Source organism: Phaeodactylum tricornutum, chromosome 1 (genome assembly GCF_000150955.2).
Source record: "Phaeodactylum tricornutum CCAP 1055/1 chromosome 1, whole genome shotgun sequence".
Classification (NCBI taxonomy): domain Eukaryota; phylum Bacillariophyta; class Bacillariophyceae; order Surirellales; family Neidiaceae; genus Phaeodactylum; species Phaeodactylum tricornutum.
In genome coordinates this window covers 405,566-424,723 of record NC_011669.1, presented here as the reverse complement: position 1 = coordinate 424,723, position 19,158 = coordinate 405,566, and the positions used below count along the sequence as shown (strand labels likewise).

At 48.6% G+C, this 19,158-nt stretch overlaps 8 protein-coding genes across 8 annotated transcripts; 4 read left to right on the top strand and 4 right to left on the bottom strand.

Annotated features, from left to right (window-relative positions):
* Nucleotides 1-94: 94 nt before the first annotated feature.
* Nucleotides 95-1,924, top strand: PHATRDRAFT_42561 (predicted protein; the record flags this gene model as incomplete). The annotated part of the gene is made up of 1 exon (XM_002177051.1): nucleotides 95-1,924. The coding sequence occupies one exon, from the start codon at nucleotides 95-97 to the stop codon at nucleotides 1,838-1,840; it is 1,746 nt and encodes a 581-aa protein (XP_002177087.1). The 3' UTR covers nucleotides 1,841-1,924.
* A 789-nt stretch (nucleotides 1,925-2,713) lies between these two features.
* PHATRDRAFT_31578 (predicted protein) lies at nucleotides 2,714-3,523 on the top strand (the record flags this gene model as incomplete). The annotated part of the gene is made up of 1 exon (XM_002177050.1): nucleotides 2,714-3,523. The coding sequence occupies one exon, from the start codon at nucleotides 2,714-2,716 to the stop codon at nucleotides 3,521-3,523; it is 810 nt and encodes a 269-aa protein (XP_002177086.1).
* Nucleotides 3,524-3,658: 135 nt separating this feature from the next.
* PHATRDRAFT_42560 (predicted protein) lies at nucleotides 3,659-5,844 on the bottom strand (the record flags this gene model as incomplete). The annotated part of the gene is made up of 2 exons (XM_002176546.1): nucleotides 5,490-5,844; nucleotides 3,659-5,424 (listed from the first exon to the last, which is right to left on the bottom strand). Exons 1-2 carry the CDS (start codon nucleotides 5,629-5,631, stop codon nucleotides 3,659-3,661), a joined length of 1,908 nt encoding a protein of 635 aa, XP_002176582.1. The 5' UTR covers nucleotides 5,632-5,844.
* A 686-nt stretch (nucleotides 5,845-6,530) lies between these two features.
* PHATRDRAFT_42559 (predicted protein) lies at nucleotides 6,531-7,483 on the bottom strand. The gene is made up of 2 exons (XM_002176545.1): nucleotides 7,076-7,483; nucleotides 6,531-6,991 (listed from the first exon to the last, which is right to left on the bottom strand). Exons 1-2 carry the CDS (start codon nucleotides 7,390-7,392, stop codon nucleotides 6,571-6,573), a joined length of 738 nt encoding a protein of 245 aa, XP_002176581.1. The 5' UTR covers nucleotides 7,393-7,483; the 3' UTR covers nucleotides 6,531-6,570.
* Nucleotides 7,484-8,008: 525 nt separating this feature from the next.
* PHATRDRAFT_5762 (predicted protein) lies at nucleotides 8,009-8,716 on the top strand (the record flags this gene model as incomplete). Its single annotated transcript, XM_002177049.1, has 1 exon — nucleotides 8,009-8,716. A coding segment is annotated over one exon (708 nt), but the record flags the coding sequence as incomplete, so codon positions are not given.
* Nucleotides 8,717-8,952: 236 nt separating this feature from the next.
* Nucleotides 8,953-11,038, bottom strand: PHATRDRAFT_42557 (predicted protein; the record flags this gene model as incomplete). Its single annotated transcript, XM_002176544.1, has 1 exon — nucleotides 8,953-11,038. The coding sequence occupies one exon, from the start codon at nucleotides 11,036-11,038 to the stop codon at nucleotides 8,960-8,962; it is 2,079 nt and encodes a 692-aa protein (XP_002176580.1). The 3' UTR covers nucleotides 8,953-8,959.
* Nucleotides 11,039-11,763: 725 nt separating this feature from the next.
* PHATRDRAFT_42556 (predicted protein) lies at nucleotides 11,764-14,741 on the top strand (the record flags this gene model as incomplete). The annotated part of the gene is made up of 2 exons (XM_002177048.1): nucleotides 11,764-14,246; nucleotides 14,330-14,741. 2 exons carry the CDS (start codon nucleotides 11,764-11,766, stop codon nucleotides 14,739-14,741), a joined length of 2,895 nt encoding a protein of 964 aa, XP_002177084.1.
* Nucleotides 14,742-14,871: 130 nt separating this feature from the next.
* Nucleotides 14,872-18,806, bottom strand: PHATRDRAFT_42555 (predicted protein; the record flags this gene model as incomplete). Its single annotated transcript, XM_002176543.1, has 7 exons — nucleotides 14,872-15,160; nucleotides 15,234-15,492; nucleotides 15,565-15,699; nucleotides 15,767-16,357; nucleotides 16,428-16,751; nucleotides 16,778-17,242; nucleotides 17,325-18,806. 7 exons carry the CDS (start codon nucleotides 18,804-18,806, stop codon nucleotides 14,937-14,939), a joined length of 3,480 nt encoding a protein of 1,159 aa, XP_002176579.1. The 3' UTR covers nucleotides 14,872-14,936.
* Between the last annotated feature and the right edge of the window lie 352 nt (nucleotides 18,807-19,158).

The following is a 19,158-nucleotide window of genomic DNA, read 5'->3' as shown; positions in this document are numbered from 1 at the left end:
ACGAATTTTAGACACATGTAATCGGCAAATTATCGATTTTCACATCCATTTTTTTAAATAGTATCCTGCCGTTCGTCGACACAAGAAAACAACCATGATCGAGCTGACAATCGCAATCAGTCTTGAGACGTTCTATAAATCACAACGTCTTCGCAATTTACAGTTTAAGTGGCTGCTTTTCTTCTTCGTCTTTGGCTGTTTCTATAAGAGAGAAACTGAGGCTCTCTCGACGAACGACTACCAAAGATATGTTGAATACCCTGAATATTGCTCGACTCCCGAGCAAATGAATCAACGACGAATCTTGCCCGTTCGGCAAGATAATCGCGTAGGGGAGACTAGGTTGGTTTCGGTAACAGCTATTATCCGCCATGGCGCTCGAACTAGCCTGGGCCATCACACATGCTGGGAAGGTTATTGGACTACTGCAGAAACTTCAGTTTGGGACTGCGAAATCACAACGCGGATCACAACGGCACCACCAAACACTGTAAGCAAGGAAGAGGGTCTTCAAATCGCCGGAGGGCGGGAAATTTTTCTCTTCGACAAAAAATATGATTCCTTGCGCAAGCCCGACGGAACGACTTCGAACATTTTGAACGGAACTTGTCAGGCTGGACAGCTTCTTCGAAAAGGATACGACCAGAGCTATCGAAATGGACAAATTTTACGGGAAGCGTACCTATACGATGACGGAGCATCGCCCATTCAACACAATGCGCAGATGAGGTTATTTCCTACAAAGATTGAGAAAGCTACGGCGATGATTCGGTTTCGCTCCGATGACGATCAACGCACTCTCATGTCGGGTCAGGCTCTGATCCTTGGTTTGCTCGAAGAATCCACTTTTTCACCACTCGTTCAGATTCACTTGGCCGACAGAGGTAGAGATATTCTCTCAATCAACAAGGACATATGTCCGAGGCTTACAGAGCTTGGTGAAACGTCCCAAAATTCTCGTGAGTATCTCTCGTTCGCTTCTTCTGACGAGGCAGCTTTGATGCATCAATTTATGAACGAATCGTTCGGTCGCATCCTGGATCACCCTTTGGCCTGCTTAATGACAACCATATGTAACGACTTTTCTTTGCCGAACGTTTTCGATGATTACCCACTCCAAAATGAGAAAGTCCAGCTTCATCGCAACGATACCAATGCTAAGCTCGGGGGCAAGTATGGGCTGAATCGATTTCAGCGACTTTTCCAATATGATGTGCAGAATGTAATGACTCCGCTGCAAAGTGACAATGCGGCACTGTTGAAACTAGCCATGGGTCCTTTGTGGGCAGAAATTCTGGATTTAATACGTGCTGTTACCGAAGATTCGAGAAGTAAGACCGATGGCCAAGCACCGCGATTTCATTTGGTTTCCGCGCATGATACTACAGTGTCAGCCCTTTTGTCGACCCTAGGTGGAGCCGTCTGGAATGTCACAGATTGGCCACCTTATGCTGCCATGGTTGTCTTGGAGGTACACGAGATTGTAGGGGGACGGACCAATCAAAACATTTTCTCCTCTGACTTTGCGTTTCGTCTTTTGTACAACGGACGTGTTTTGACAACCACAGTCCCCGGGTGTGACCCACACGCAGACTTATGCGACATCACTGTCCTGTACAATATCCTTCATCCGTTTGCTTCTCGGTCGCGAGATTGTGCTCCACGAAACTCTCCGAAACACCCCTGGCAAGAGCACATTTCTCGCGGTTTGCACACTCGCGGCATAGGCACCGTTCTCGTGTCGGTGACCCTTGCTGGTATCCTTACAGGCTCAATCCTTGCATGTTGGATAGTGGCTTGTCCGTGTCCTTACCTACGCCATGGATCGATTTCGTTGTAATTACTTGCGAAGATGAGAAGCTGTTCACGACAGAGCAACACGAAAGCACGATCTGGCCATTGCAGGTAAGGCGTCCGTCAGCGGTTTTTGGAACAAATAGCACAGGATGGTCATTTATGTAGATCCCTTATCGACTATGCTGGATGTGGGATCGTCACCGAAAAAATGAGTCCACCGTTGTTGAGGACAAGGGGGGGGGGAGGCCTTCATTCGATGAATTGTGCATCTCATTGGCGTCGCTCTGTTGAAACCCTGTGACGCCTCCACAAACGTGTGAGGGGAAAAAGCATGCCCAATAGCAGGTAATAGTTTCCTTTTTTTAGCGGTGTACGTTAGGCATCCGCTATCGTACTTAGCCTGAAACCTCCTCAACCATTCTAAGCCGACGGATATTTAAAATAATATACAAAAAAGCTTTGCCAGCTTACCACGTTAGATGAAAATAACATAAATCGAAAAATGAATCTACTCGATTCCTATACCGTTGCAACCAACAAATCGTAGGATTTCCAAAATATGCTTCAATGCACGTGTTAGCTTAAGCAACTTGACTCTAAGTTTTGGGTATCTGAGAAAGAATTATATCCATGGCTCTTCTTCCTGTGATTTGTGTGATAATTGTAAACAACATCAGCAACGTTGCCCAGTCAAAGTCAGTGGAATACGTGATCGCATCCCGGATATCCGGCACTTATATCATCTATCGCCTACGCATTTCTTTCCGACTGTTCTTTGGGTCCAGCTTTCATCACTCGTGCCAAATTCAGAGGGACGCTGCTTTTCCTGTATCACGCAGGTCCTCTGCTCACTCGTTGCGGAAACAGTATCGGACAGTGGTGTGCTGCTGCAACTTTAACGGGACTCCGTATGACCATGAACCCGCACGATGACGAAGACAACCTGGACGAGGGTGACGACCCGGAGAACTCGGTCAACAGGTCGGAACGCAAGCGCAAGCGGGAAAAACAACGCAGATTTGATTTGGCCAACGCGTTTACCGAGTTGGGAAGCCTGCTGAGTATGATTGAACCGGAGGAGTCGGACGCAGATGCCTCACGGAAAAAAGGTCGCCGGAAATGCGTAGGCGAGGTCAACGAAGCCGAAGTCGGAGATGCGTCGGGGATGCCGCGCCTCGATCTCATTGGCCGAACGATTGAAACTCTACGAAGAATTCATCAGGAAAACCTTGAACTGAAACACGCTCTCGAACAAAAGTCAAATGTGGGAGACGACAATAAGGTAGGAAGTTTAGCTTTTTCGTTTCTGTTGTGGATACGATCACCATTTTCGGGAGGTAACAATTTTTTTAATTTGTTGCAGGAAGTGCTGGTAATGGTCCCGACATTAACTTCCACGGATGACCTCAGAGGTCCGCCACCTCCGTCGTCTTCGGGTCCTTATCCGTATTACCATACTCCAAATCAGCCGCCACCCGTACCGCCGCACATGTCTCCCTCACAGCATCACGATTATGGGTCGCATTCCGTTCCATATTATTCGGCTCCTCCACCACCAGGTTACCACTATGGGCAACAGTCGGGATGGAATTCACTGCAGCCTTCTCAGGGAAATAGGGAAGTGTTGCAGTTTGCTCCACCACATCAACAGCAATACAGCGGACAACCTGTTGGAGCACCTGGATCTCGCCGTGGGGGCTTGGCTGGGAAATCTCCGAACGCATAAGCTTGCACATCGAGTGAAATCAAAGCGTGCTAACAATTAAGTTGACTGGGTTATAAGAGTAACGGACAACGCTTTTGTAGGAACACTCACAGTCAAAACGTTGGTTGAACACTATAAACCGATGGAAATAGAACCTTAATTTCTATCTCTATTGGAAATTTGCAAAACTTCATTCAACCGTTGACAAATATGTTCCAATGAAGCTTCCCGACCATCCGGCATTGATGACGAATCCTTCATTGTGGCCTTTCGAGAAATCAGCTTGTCGTGGCATCTTGAGCGATTCTCTTCCAACCACTTTTGATAGCGAGAGGCTTGCACGGGACATAACACCGCGGCTACTGTTTTCTCCTCGCGTCTCGATACAATGTGACACAATGATTCCACCGCCACTCGCAAACTGGCAGCCGCTCGAACAGCTGCCGCCGCCTCGGTCCTACTCGCGACCAGACCTTCCATGGAGTTGCATTTCTTTTGTGCTGTTGTTAACTTTTCCTCCTGGTCGACGCTGAAACTCATTTCGTAGCAAAACAGGGGCCACATTCGCGGTGCGTCGTTCGCGTAGGCTGTTCGCTGCGGCTGAGGCTGGTCCGCACTCTCCTCTCCACGAATCGGCAAGTCAGGCCCAATGTTTTGGTCTTCCTTAGGGCTTGACATTTCTTCCCCAATCTGTTTGGAACTGATCCGTGCTGCGGGTGTCTTGATTGCTTGTTTTGTCGCGTCGCCTTTCATGTATTCTTCCTTGCCTATTGTAAAGAAGGCTTCTTCTTGAAGCGCAAACCAGTGCCACATTGACTGATAGCGAGGCAGTAGCAGCTGCTTCAACAAAGTATACTGAAACTCCAAGACAGCCTGGGCAATTTGACTGTATGGACCCGTATTGCGGACAATAAAAAGTAGTCCATTCTGGTCAATTTGCAACTTCGTAATACCTTGCACTCGACTCTCGGTCAGACCCGCAACCATGGCATTGATCTGCACTTGCCGTTCGTGAGCGATTTTGTCCTGCATTTTGCTGACTTGTTTTTCCAAGGTGGTAAGACGGTCTTTCTTGCGCCGGCGACTCTTGCGGGCGCTCTCCCGATTTCTTTGGAGCCGCAGTGCACGTTTTTCTTCCGATTCCTTTTCTGTTTTGGGCGGCCGTCCCGGCGATGTGTGTGTCAACGCCCACGATGGTAACTGCGCGTACATGTTGGGTGGCATGATCATCGGTGGTGCGGTGTGGCCAGTCATCATACCGTGCATTTGCGGATTTGCCTGAGTCTGATGTTGCTGTTGTTGGTGGTTTGCTCGTGCCATGGCGTTGAGGTCTCGTAGCCAGGCCAGATGCTGCGCTTGTCCTTCCGGACCTAGAACTGGATGCTGTGGAACGCTGGTGTTCGATCCTTGTCTTGTAGGTGGAGGCAGCATGAGATTTTCGATACCGGGTCCGATAAGACTGGCTGGAGAAATCGGTGAAGAACTCGCAATATCAAAGGACGTCCCGTCCGAACGCGTCTGTTGTGGGTTAGACTGTAGTGATTGGTTTACCAAGGGCCCTCCACTGACTAGTGCCGCCGTCATGGAAGAAAGCGACGACGAAGAGTTGCTTTGAGTCGATGGTGGGTACGTTTTCGGTATGCTCCGTTGCCGGGACTTCCGGTTGCTACTTTGTTCTCGAGCACTGGTGCCGTGTGAATAGAATTGCGTTACCGGCGTGGGCGGTGGTGGCAGCCCCTCGTTCTCTTCCATTACGGAATCTCCCTCCTTTTCATCGCCCGACTCTTTGGCAAAATCTTCTACGGAGTGCTCGGGTCCTCCCATTGAAGTAGCAAAATCGGGCAACACGCTCAAGTGCTGTGCCGGATCGCCCCCTAAAAAATACGACAGAATGTGATCTGGAACGATAACAACGGAAACGCCTTTTTAGAGTACGAATACCGGCGTCAAACCAAGAAAAAAACGAATCCTTCCCGTCCCAACGTACCCGTTTCGGTATCCCAAGAAACACCGTTATGCGATGGCGATGGTGGCCCCTCCGAATCGATCGGTGCCAAGGTTGGCGAAAACGGTTCCACTTTTTTCCCGTGTCTGCCATCACGGGTAGTTCCGTAGGCCTGCGGCGACATTGTGGCAATTACTTTGATTTCTATTTGGAAAGACTTTAGGATAGTTCACGCTGTCGAGCACTGGTTACACAAGCTTCCGATCGCGTACTCGCTGTACGGTATAAGAACAGTTAGGTGGAGGAGGAGTGTCTCCCTGTCGTTCTCGTTGGCTCCGGAGACTTGCTCGTTTATTCGCTGGTTCCTTTTTTCTGCACTAATTTTGCGTTCCGTTCGCTAGTTCCGTAATGTGATTCAGTAGTGTGACATGCGGCGACACATGCCGCCATTGCGAAGACTTCTCATTTGCCTAACTTCAGAACCGCAACCATAACGAGCGGGAATGACACAGCCGACTAGAGCGACGTGTCTTGGATGGGATTACCACCGTTTCTGCACGTTGTGCACTTTCGTCGTCCGGAAGGTTTGCCGTGACCGGTCCCGCATTCGGTCACTATGGAAGTCATCCGAAGCGAGAACAATGTTGATTGGACTAAGTATGTCGTCACTGTAGAGAAAAACGGATAAACTTACATTTTGTCGCGACAGCGTTGTGCGTAATGGAGGTTCGGTAAATGCTGTCTTACAGTTAGTACACCGTATACAAGGTATTCCACAACTTAAGAGAACACGCCCCCGATAAATGGTATACCCGGAGTGACCCTGATCCAGCCATGCTTACGACGGAACGTTGCCTTAACGTAAAACAGATCACTTTGACCGTGAAGCAACTCTCTCCAACTATGACAGAACCCACTTTTAAAAAAGCGGACTGCCTCTTTTTTAGCTCTTGACTGTGAGTACCCGAACTTTCCGCATGAAAACCAGGAATCTTATCCGGCTCGTCATTGCTAATGTAAACCGAAATACCCAACAAGGCTGAAACGATATCTCGTCCCAAGCAAAATACGAATGTTTCCTATAGGTTTCGGAGTTATAGATTTACCGAGATCAGAGTTTGGTCTACTTCTGCCCGCCTCCGCCAAGTAACTGCGACATGGCTGATTGCGCTTCTTTCGATCCGGAGGCCAATCGCGCCGCAGTCAAAGCTGCTCGGTTGTCCACCACCGTGTGTACGCGTCCATTCGATTTATCTTGGACCAGAATGTAAACAAATTCGCCCGACGGCATGCTGGCCGACACTTCCGCAAAGACAAAGGCTGTCCCAAAACGACCTTCCAGGTTATAGCGAACACGCGTGCGTTTGCTGCCGTCTTCCGCATCCGTATATTCCGTATGCTCAATGAAGTTTCGTCGGCCTTCGCGGTGTCCGCCGTGGTCACGACCGTAAGCTTTGAGATTATCTCCGTAGCGACGCTGGACCTCAGAATCGGCCCGAATTGCTGCGAAACTCCTGTCAAATACTCGGTTGGGACTCATTTTTCTGGATAAAAAAGGAATTTTTCGTGAGTTTCTGGTACATTAATAGCTTGCAACGCCATTGCCACCTATTGTCGGTTGAACGTACGTTGGAAAAAGCTCTCGTCCAATATAATACGCGCAACAGGCTGCAAAGACTGCGATCCCACCCCACATGGTGAGACGACTGGCTTCGACTACCTTTTGCCCCGGTGTCAAGACAATTTCACTGGTTGTATCTTCGCCCTCGGATTTCTTCTTTTCGTTTCCTCCTTTTTGACTGGCGTCACTGCTCAGTGTTCGCAGCATCGACGGTTGCCAACGTAATTGGTTCCACCTCAACAGGGACGTGCTTGCCTTGGAATGCTGTAGCAGACCCAGTCGACCTTGGTGAAGTAGCAGTCGATTTGCCGCGCAGCGTATCATGATACCACAGAAATGCTTCAACACTCCTATAAAAGGAGAAGTATATCGCTATAGTGAAGACTTGCAATTGTCTAAACAGGGACGTTGGAATCAATTTGCAAAAATCACATTAATGCAATCTCCGTTTTTGGCTGTCATCGGTCGCTGTTGGCGGGTGGGAAAGGACCTGACTCTGAGAACGTATATCGAAAACGATTAATTGTCTTGTACGACAGGGAAAGCATATTCAGAAAGTCAAGATATGGCCATCCATAATTCGTCTGGCCGCCGTCAAAAAATGAGCATATTTTGCAATTCTGCGATGCGAAGCAATCCAAAATCTACGAAAGGATTCTCCAAAATAGTCTTCGTTCCTCTTTGTTCCATTGGAACTATGGTATCGCTGCGCTCCCTAACTATACTATCTGCATTTCGATCGTGTGCTTGGTCTCGTAGAACTTCTTTGACCATATCGGCAACTTTTGTTACGACGCTGACCGGAATTCAACCGCAACCAACAAAGACTGCTTTGTGTACTGCTTCGCCTTTCTCTTCTCCTCATACCGGCAGTCTACCACGCAACATGTCCTCGACGACTCCATCTCCTCAGCCTTCCTATCCGATCGAGACTGGCTTTTTAGATGCCAAGTCAGCTGCATCCCTTGATGAGGAACTCATGGCGACACCTGGTTTTACTCTTGAACAGCTCATGGAACTGGCAGGTCTCTCGGTGGCGGAAGCCGTTTATACTGTTGCTCAACAGAAATGGCCCCTCGATCAGCGGCAGATTCAGCCGCATGTTCTCCTCGTCTGTGGACCAGGGAACAACGGAGGCGATGGGCTTGTGGCGGCTCGTCATCTGGTAATGTTTGGTTACGAATGTACCGTTATATACCCGAAACAGAGTAGCAAACAGCCGCACTACGAAAACCTCGTCACCCAGTGTCGTGATGTTGGTGTAAAGATCCAGGGTGAATTGTCGGAGGAATTTCTCCAGAGCCAAACGCCCTTGGTGATTGTTGACGCAATATTTGGATTCTCTTTTCACGGAGAACCACGGGCGCCGTTCGATACCATTCTGGCGCAAATGAAGCGCGCTCAAAAGGACAACGACACTATTATCGTGTCCGTGGACGTGCCATCTGGCTGGGATGTAGATGAAGGAGATGTATCTGGAGTGGGTCTTGTTCCCGACGTGTTGGTTTCCTTGACAGCGCCCAAAAAGTCAGCCCGGTCTTTTCAAGGCAGACATTTTGTGGGTGGACGCTTCCTGCCGCCTGCCTTGGCAAACAAGTACGGCGTCAACATGCCTCCATACCCCGGTGTACAGCAGGTAATGGAAGTCGCGACGGGAGACGCTTGTAACTGGGAAGAAGAATATTTCGATTACGTGGCTAAAAAGGAAGCCAAGGAATTTGTTGAATATGCTAAAGAGCATAGACAAGATGGCGACGACTGGCAAGAGCAGTACGCCGCGTACCTCATAGAAAAGGAAGCCGCCGAACGGGACGAAAAGAAGGATTGACTGTGAATTTTGGCCGAAAATAAAAACTTATGTTAGTACACCCCTGTAAATTGTTTCTTATTGCTAGCTAAGAGAAGCTTTGTTGTACAACGCGTCAATACCGTTTGCGCTTCTAATTGGTAATACCGTTTGCGCTTCTAATTGGCCATCATTTTCGAGGACTAACCCGTCCGGAAGAAATAATGCCAAGGCCTTCAAGCCTTTCTTTGAGATAAAATTGTTCGACACCGTCAGCCAGCTTAGCTGAAGGGTGCCGTTGGCCAAAGAGTTGAAACATGCCTTGGCCAAATCCAAGGCGGCACGGTCTGTGAAATTGTTGGAAGCAATGTTCAGCTGCTGCAGTCTGCCAAACGATTGGAACTGCAAGAGTGCACCGTCGCTAATTTCGTTCTGTTCTAAATTCAACACAACCAGTGAGGGATGCGGTGGGTCAACTAAAGCCGTAAAAAGCTCCTGTGCCCCTCGGTTCCCGATTGCATTCTTGTGAAGATTTAGTTGTGTCAAAGACTTGTTCTGAGCCAACGTATGCGCCAACAACTTTGCTCCTTCTGGGCTTATACTACAATCGAATAATGTCAAAGTTCGCAAATTGGAGTTAGACAGCAGTGCTTCCGCCAATGCTCCTGCCCCTTCATCCCCAACACGAGTATGCTGTAAGTGTAACCGTTGAAGATTGACGTGGTTGTTGGCAAGCACGTCCTTGGCCAAAACTTTCATGCTTCGAACTGTTACGCCGTGTCCACCCAGATACGCGGTCGAAACTCGAGGCCGGTACTGAGCGAGATGTTTCGCTAACGCCATAATTTCCTCGTCGCTGAGTTTGCACGACAACAAATTGAAATTGACACTTTGGCATGTTTCTATTTCACGAAGTATCTGACCTAGCCACGTTCTCCGGTTCTTCCGAAAGTCAAACGCCGCGATGAGTCGCTCTTCTCCCAAAGGCGTCAAACAATTGTTCTTTTCCCACAGCAACGTTTCCACTCGACACGACGGGCGGCAAAGGTTCTCGGCTAGAGAGAACGCACCAGGATCTCGAATTTGGTTTCCCATTAGATTCAAAAATGTCAAAGCTTGATTGGAGTGCAGAGCATTCGCTAGAGCCTTGGCTCCATCGCTACCGATAGCGTTACTCGCCAAGTTGAGGGACTCCAGTATAGCGTTGTCTAGCAGCATTGTCGCCAATTCCTTGGCTCCGTCGTCGTGTATCTCGTTCCAGTCCAAATCCAATCTTTGCAAGCCTGTCCCACTCAACAATTTACTCTCGTCTAGCCCTTGGCACAATAATTTGACGCCATGGTCTCCCAAAGCGTTGCGCGACAGTAAAAGTTCCTGCAACGTGAAGGAGAACTTCAATAGGACCGCCAATGACTCCGCCCCCTCGGGTCCAACGTGATTCATACTCAAGTTCAAACATCGCAAGGTCCGGTTGCCTTCCAGCAGGGCTCCGGTAAGGTTTCGGACACCCTCTGGCCAAATTTTGTTGTAGGTCAAGTCCAAGCGGCGCAAACGTGACTGTGAGACTTCCGGATCCAAAACGGGCGCCAATAAAATGGCGCCGCCGTCATCAATTTGGTTGTGCGACAGATCAAGCGTTCGCAGGGTTGCGTTCCGTTGCAGCGCCGTGGAAATTACTTTGAGGGACTTTTTCCGGCCGAGATTGTTTTTGCCAATGCGGAGTTCGCGAAGAGATCGGTTGTCCCGTAGAATGGCGGCAATTTGTGTGGCCCCGGTGGCGCCGAGTTTATTATTGTACAAGTCGAGGCGCCGGAGTGCGCAGGTTTCGTGCGTCAACGCCGGCAACAGCGCCAGCAGTCCCTGGGACTCCACTTGATTGTCGGACAAATCGAGTTCGCGCAGGGTTTGCGTTGTGGAAAGAATGTTGGCAAGGTTAACCGAGGAACGGGATGTAAGTCCGTTGTTGGGTAAGCGCAAGGCTTGTAGGTGCAGAGCAGCGTGATGGCTCCGTAAGAAATCGTCTAAATCAGCGAGGCGGTCGTCGTTCCAAAGTTTCGAGACACACAGGTCACGAACGTTTTGTAAATTGTTTTCCAGAAAAGCCAAGACATCGTCGGCTTCAAAAGAGGAACCATCGGTTCGGGTCGTGTCGTCGAAAGAAGCGACGGAAGAATCCACCGCCATGGTGTCGATGCTCACATGCACACGACAATTGAAACAGTCTTTAGCTGGGACGGTATAGGTTCCTCACGCGAATTCAATTTTGGAATGTAGGTTCCGACGTGCGACGGAATCCTTGAGCCTTGGGAACTTTCGAATGAAGCTCCGTTTCCCCAAACACCCGTTCCGATGTCGAGAGCTGTCCTTCTTCGTCAGCAGCAGTAGTGACGGCGTGGAACGTTTCCAGGCGTTCATGCCGTGCCGGGCAAAGCGGCGCTGTTGAGGCCTTGCAATTTGGATGTTCTAGGAATGCAAATTGAGTAGTGGAAGTTGCGACTGGTAGTGTGTCGGCCTTTTTGGTTGGCCCGTATTTGGTGTGCTGGATTTGCTGTTTTAATGTATGTTTTATGTGTCCGGGTCTTTTTATTGGGTTTTTGGATAGGGCGGGGCGGGCCATTAGTTGATTTGGTGCGTAGTCCGTCCTTCGCCGTAAAGTAGCGTTCGCATGCAATTTATCTCGACTTCTGAATCCGCGAACCAAGCAATTCGTTCTTCCCTGACTATTTCTTCGGCACACGACAGTTTTCGTTTTGATTGTCAACTAGACTAATTCTTCGATCCTAGGCGCAGATATCAATCAACCTTGAACTCGCGTTTTCAACTTGCTTTGTATTGCGACTTGCAAATAGCACACGAGACGCGTATTCTGATTGTACTCCTACTCCGTTGGATCGTGATCCTGTAGAGCCATGTACTTACCGGAGCGCAACAAAGAAGAGACGGAGCGGACGCCGCTCGTGTCGAGTCGGAACACAGTGGCCAGCGGTACTACTCCCCGATCGAACGTTCCCCAACACGGCCGATCGCGGTCCAACTCATTTCGCGAACATCACGGTGTCATGCCTCCGATTGCATCGAATTACCCGTTGCCACAGAACAAACACCGAGTAACGGCTTCCCTGAATGCGGAAGGATTCGCCCCGAGAGCGGTACCGTCTTATACGCCCGGAGTTCCCGTCACCAACGCCAGTTCTTCCGCCTATACGCTGGGACGTCAACCCAGTCTTCCACTACCCCCGCGCCAACGACGTCAACCCAGCCAGGATTCTACCAATGGACCCAAAAAGGGAGGTTTCTTTTACTACATTGTCTACGCCATGGTCAACGTCATTATCAGTGTCCCGGGTTTGTATGGCTACGCCGCCGTCATTTTCAATCACGAAGCCTATAATGATCATATGAATGCTCTCAGCAAATTGGTAATATTTTCTTCGCTCATGCATCAGCTGGGATTTTGCTTGTTCTCGTCCCTGCCGTTTGCGATCGGTACCGTACAAGACGCCGGGCTCATCTTTCTCAGTGCCATGAGCAACATCGTGGCCAAAGAAATTCTGGCAAACGGGGGAACAGTGGAGGAAGTTGTGTCCACGACCTTGGTTATTCTGGCAATGAGCACAGCATGTCTAGGACTCGCTCTGGTGGCCATGGGCAAATTCCGATTGGCCGATATTGTTTCCTACTTGCCCATGCCCGTCGTAGGGGGCTATTTGGCCTTTATAGGCTATTTTTGCCTCCAAGCCGGGGTTGCCTTGTGTATTTCGGAACCCATGGTCGGGCTGGCGGATTGGCGATATTTATTGGAGTCGCAAAATGTGCTTCTGGCTGCACCTGGGCTGGGTGCGGGGCTAGCGCTGACGTACATTTCTCGCAAGGCCGAAAGCGATGCCGCCTTGCCAGCGGCAATGATTGTCATTCCGGTTTTGTTTTACGCTCTCATCTTTGGGACGGGTATGGGCATTGAAGGTGCTCGCGAAGATGGGTGGGTTGGCCAAACAGCACCACCCGTGCCAGTGCAGGATCTTTTTCATTTGGTGGACTTTAAGCTTGTTCATTGGACCCTGATCTCCAAGTGTTTGGCAACATGGTTGGGCATGGTTTTTGTCGTTTCATTTGCGTCTTGCCTAGATGTGGCGGCTATTAGCATGGATATGGGAGAAGCTTTGGATACAAATCGAGAACTGGCCACGGTTGGGATTTGCAACGTCATGTCAGGCTTGACGTTTGGCTTCACGGGCTCGTACATATTTTCACAAACAATCTTTACCTATCGGACTGGCGTACACTCGAAATGGATCGGCGTCATTATCATGATTGTTTTTCTGGCCGTTGTTCTCTCAACCGTGAACATGTTACAGGTGGCACCTTTATTCTTCCTTGGATCCACACTCATTTTCATTGGATACGATCTGCTTTACGAGTGGCTCTTTGAAATTCGACACAAGATCTTTTTGAGCGAATACGTTGTCTTATGGCTGACTTTTTTAGCAATTCAGGTCGTCGGTATCAATGCCGGTATTGTTTTTGGTGTAGTTGTGGCCATGGTCGATCATGTCATGACGACGGCACGCGTTTCTGCTCTCAATCGAGTACCGAAGCGATCGCGTGCTGTTTGGTCTCCAGAACATTGGAAGATTTTACAGACGCACGGATACCATTCACAACATCCCAAAATTGTAACCTATGAGATTATCGGCTCGGTCTTTTTTGGAACAGGCCAGCAGCTGTTATCGACTATTTCGGAAGAGATTGGCATAGATGCAACATTGGAAGAGGTCACTGAAGAAGCTGCTATTATGAGCCCTCATCGAGCTGGATATCTGATGACAAAGTCTCCAGGATCTGGTGGAGCTACAAAGAAACCAAAAAGTCCCCTTATGAGACCTCGTCCGCATTTCTTAGTTCTCGACCTTGCTCAAATGCCGAACCTCGACGCCTCCGCCGCTCGAGGATGCTTTCTTCAGTTGGCAAAGATGTGCTCGAAACGACACATTCTTGTCTGTGCTGCTGGGCTGTGCCCACGTGTGGACTGGATGCTCCGGGCTCACGATGTCGCATACGATGAAATTGAAGGAGAAAGAATCAAACAAGACATGGAAGGTGGTATTTTGCCAACTGGAACGTGCGACAAGATACTGCCGTTCCTAACTATTTATGAAGCTCTTGAGTTTTGTGAAAGTCAGTTGATCCAGCAGTTGGATCGCCTGAATCGGTCGCCATCCTTTATCGGCCTCAAGGACATTGCTCCATCGACAGTGCGCAGAAAAGGGAAAGCAACTCTTGCAGAGGTCTTCTCTTTCATTTTGGGCTTGAGGGAAGAGGACAAAAAGCTTCTTGATAGTCTTTCTGACGAGACTTACCATCAGGAGATGGAATACAATGCAGGGGACTGTATGTGAGTATGATTTCAGTTGACTGCACAATTCTTACATGGTCCCTTGCTTTCTCACTCACTCTCTCTCCATCTATTTACCTTAGTTTCCCCAAAGACACTCACTCTGACTCATTTGGAGTTGTGCTCAAAGGTGCTGTCGCAAACGTTCGAGAAGAACTCAGCTCGCATTTGACAACTCACATCGTATCTGGAGCAGGAAAAGTGTCCTTGACAGGTACCGGAAGGAGTACTTCAAATCTCATGGATCAAGGTGATATTGGACATGTTCGTTCCTTCTTGTCGGTCGGAGGAATTTTTGGGTTCGTTGACTTCCTTTTGGAGCATCACCGAAGTTTTCGTAGCGTCGCATCTCGCGACAAGACGGTTGTTGCGAAGATAACACGAGCAGGGCTGGATCGACTGCAAGAAGAGCACCCTGAGGTTGTGCGAATTGTACAGAGCGTCCTGCTCCAGGCTAGCGCCATGGAGCTTTCGAACTGCACGTGCAGTGACTAAAAATTGGCCCGTGAGAGACAGAGTTGTGTTTGTCGCGATCGTAGCTTGGAAGCGTCTACGCGAGGGGTCTAGTCGATATCTACCGCCTACGGACGGATCCACAGCTTTACCGGATTGTTTCAGAAAATTGGAAACAATGGTCTTGCTCGCTGATTTACTGGCAAAGCAATTCTTTTATATAATTCTATTTCTATGCTACGACATATGGAAGCCGCTGCTTCCAGCTCTTCCGATAGGCTTCTTCTGGGCAGGAGAGCTCATAATTGAATGCAAAGTCGCTAGTTGATGGATTGTGACCGATTGCCGCCTTGCCATCAAGTATGAAAGCAATTTGTGTAACGTTAACACGAGCAACGGGTCGCTCCGTTCAATATCTTCGATCTTCTTATAAGAAATGTAGTGAAGCCGGCACTGAGTGACTGAGCAATTCGTTTGACACATAAGTTCACAATCGACGACTCACGAGACATATGTTCAAAGCATAACACTCACCTGCAATCATACTGCCAGGATGAATTGCACCACTTAGCGCTTCGATAGATCCGAGGACCCAGCCAGGGCCTATCCGCGCTACCCGAAACATGTGGTTTCGTGCGGACACCCCCGACATCTTAAGGCGAGCGACTTCCCTCCCTATTGAGGCTGACCTTGCGTTCAGACAAGAAATTGTACCCGAGGTCTGACCCAGCTTTGATAGCGAATCTGTACTGCCAACCCGAGACAGAGTAAAGTTAGCGTTGCGCTCTATTCTCTATGAACGAAAGGCGCTGGTGAGTGCAAGCAGAAATAGGGCACAATCTCCTTGGCAGCTATGTGAACGAACCATTATTCCGTGTTCGATGAAGAAAAGTCCTCTGTCCAAGTGCTTATCTTCGTATAGCATTTCGCCGGGTTCGACCTCAATCTGAATTGTGTAATCCTTTAGAGCCATCAGATCTTTTGCATACTTAGTGTCGTGCTAAACGTGGATGTATTGTGAGTTTCTCGGTCGACTTTTACAAAGAAGAGACAATACAACAACATACCTGGTCATCAATATGCCACAGAGCGAGAGCGAAGCCCTTTGCACCCGTGTAGCCAAAATCACTTTGCTCTTCAATTCCAGCGTCATCAAGCAGCATGTCTTCCGCCTTTCCAATTGCTGTGTCCAGATTCGAGAAAAACCTTAACTGTCGCTTCTTTCTATCAACACTACTCTCTGGCTTCACACCAGCCATTGCCATGACTTGCCGCAGGTTGTTGGAGACACCAGAAAGGAAGAGCTTACAGTTGTGCTTCCCAACCATACTGAAAATGTCCGAAAACACATCGACTGCTGATGTATCGATACCAGTTACAAGGGTCAGGTCCAGGACAATAATTTTCGGGATTGGAACCACAAAAACTTCGTCGAGGGCAGGATCGGGATCTTCGAACATTGAACATATGTAGTTCAGTATTGACGAAGCGTTTCCAAAGAACAAATAGTTCTGCAGAACAAGAATTTGTATCAGCTCACCATTTCTGTCCAGCCAATTTGCTGTCTTTAAAGGCCTTTCAATTGTTGAACGAATTGCAATACCATTGGCGACATACTTGACAACTCCACTGCGAAAAAAAGCAGCTACGAAAAGAAACTGACCGGATGAAGATAAACGATGAGAAATTCTTCGGAATACTTTTTGTCAAAGGGACACGACAACGTACCGTTGACATGGCGATCCCTAAAAAGACTGAACCAAGTAAACCGACAACGAAGGCGAGCAGCACGATCAAAGGAACGACCAGCCATTCCATTTTCTCCCTAGTCTTGAAATAAGACTTGACGAACCAAGTTGAAGTCATATCGATAAAAGCCAAGACAAGCAATGACGAGAAAGCAGGTTTCGGAATGTAGGAAACTGCTTGAAAGTCAGTCAAATAAAATAAGGACAAGAGCAGAACCGAACCCAATTGTGGTGCAACACCTTCAGCACCCAACTGAAAAAATTCGCAACGACAATGCATGAGAGAAGCGAAAAAGTGACAGGCCTACAGCACAATTTTAACAAACTGACCATATACATAGTCGGCGATGCTGCCACTGAAGGTGTAATTGCGAAACTTCCCATGAGACCACAGACATATTGGCTATATCCGTACTGAATCAGAATATCCTTCAACGACATGTGGGTAGGCTTTGGATGAATTGTTGAGGGGCCATCTGCGTCCAATTCCGACATCACAGAAGCTAGATTTTCGATGTCAACCACTTCAGAAAATCTACGACGGCGGGGTCCAGAGGCTTGGACGGACCGATCCCGTATTAGCTTGGGCCGTGCTCTCCCTTTGACGATCCTCTCCAAGTTTGGCACATTCTTTTTTAAAGCTGCGCCATGCAATGAACACCGAATCATGTAAAGAAAAGCCAAAGCGACAGTTGGGTTGAGCCCTTTTTGGACAGCTCCCCAATGCACATTTCCTGAAATAAAGGAACTGATCCATCCCATAGGCGCAGGCGGAGCCCATTTGGCAAAGCCAACCTAGGCAATAGCAGAGAAAACAAGACGTCAGAACTACAGTCACACATTGATGCCGTGCTTGTTTTCGGTGTCGACATCATACCTTGACATCCAGCGATTCATAGACAAGGTCGGAGCGTGCCCAGAACCATTCACATTCAATCATTTGTTCCATGGATACTCCGAAACTAAGCATAAAGATATAAAACATGCAAATTGTCGCAAGCACTACCCCGGCAACGTAAAAAGGATTCTTTGGTCCCAGATACTTCATAATTGCTGCAATGAAGACACTTGGCAAATGATGACGTAAACTGTGAAGTACAAGAGCTGCATCTCCCGAGAAGACCACCTCATGTACTGTTAGGCCGTTTGTATCGACTTTAAAGGCGAGTGTCCATGTCAGGACACCAACCGCGGCAAAGAATCCGCATAAGACGGGAAAGGGCAAAAAGGCACCAAGATTCGCTAATTTAAAGACACTGGCGAGTACCAGAAGCGTTCCCGAAAGGAACAATGCCACGGAAGCCAGAAAAGTAAAGGTGCCCAAAAACAAGGCGTCATTTTCCTGGTAGGTGACATTTTTGTCTTCGAATAAGGTGTTGTCGACCACCACGGCAATCTCGGCGAGAAAGGGTGCCGAAAACAAATCTACCGTCGGGTAGAGGGCAGGAATTTCCGTTCCACTGCCGTACCAGTAGACTGGTGCGCCCAGGATGATGCCTAAAGCGGACATTTTGGTCAAGAGTCCTAGCAGAGAAACAGTACTGTGCGGTCGGGTTATAGCCGAACCCATAGTCAAACAAAACACGATTTGGTAGAGTAGGAACATGAAAGCCCCAACCCAGGTTGTGGGTTGTAGACATTCATGGTAAGCTTGCCAAAATTTAGATAGGAAGCCTTGCCAGCAGTCTGATCTTATTTGTTGCTTGTGCATTTCCGGTGAATCGTCGTTGTGAGTGTCAACGGAAGGTCGTACCGATTCGATAATGGGAGGCAATGCCGAGTCCGTCCGAGCGTTCCGGGTAGTCGACAACAGAGTTTTGCGCTGCCTGTGTCCCGCCTTGGGTGTAACCTCATTGTGAGGGGGAATTGGTGTCTTAGATTCCGGTAGAGGATCAAAAAGACCTCCGATTGAAGTGCTGTGCTGCATCTTTTCAACAAGAAGCGGGGTATTCTCATTCAGAATCGGACCATCCAGTAGACAGCCAAAGTTGTCGTCGTACTCGGATTCTATGACTCTAGTATTGAGCCCTTGCTTCGGTGAATCTAAAGGCTCATCAATTGTAGAATCTGGTAGAAAGGGTATGCTTGTGCTGTTGTTCCCTGCATCCAGAAGCTCTGCACTATTGCACCTGTGTATGGTTGACTCTCGAGGGAATTCCAGCTGTCGTTCCAAAGATACAGCTGCCGAAGTATCATTCGTCGCTCTGGAATTTCCCAAAAGAGCGTTTTCCGCAGGGCGTGCACTCTTTTCAACCGAGCCAGGAGGTGGTGCAAATAAGCCGAGCAGCGAAGAAGCCCCTTCTGGAACGGCGGGCCCGTCGGTCGGTTTCGTCGTTTCACCGTTTGGTACCCCAACCATTGTCGACGCACTTTAAGGAACCAGAACAACGATGAGTGCCGGGGTCAGTTAGCTTCTATTCTTGAGTACTAAGAAATATTTTTAGCAGGGATAGATGGTGTAAACGGCAAAAATGTCTGCGATACAGCCATGGCGATGCCGAGGCATTTAATGAATGTGATTACACACAGTGCGACTCGCATCTGCTTTCTCACTTTTCTTTTAGGTTCTACCGATTTCAGGCTTACAGTAAATTGATGCACGTACTCTAGAGTGGCTACTAGCTACTACTAATTAGAGTGGAGAATGATTTCTGACTGTGAGTCACTTGAATATTTTAAATATTTAGTATTTAAACTAAGTGCGACCGACT

Excerpts from the sequence above, each read along its gene's own strand:
- PHATRDRAFT_42559 (XM_002176545.1), bottom strand. The coding sequence starts at position 7,392 with ATGATACGCTGCGCGGCAAATCGACTGCTACTTCACCAAGGTCGACTG. Across the intron at positions 6,992-7,075 it reads GGACGAGAGCTTTTTCCAAC|AAAAATGAGTCCCAACCGAG; the intron begins GTACGTTCAACC and ends TTTTTTATCCAG.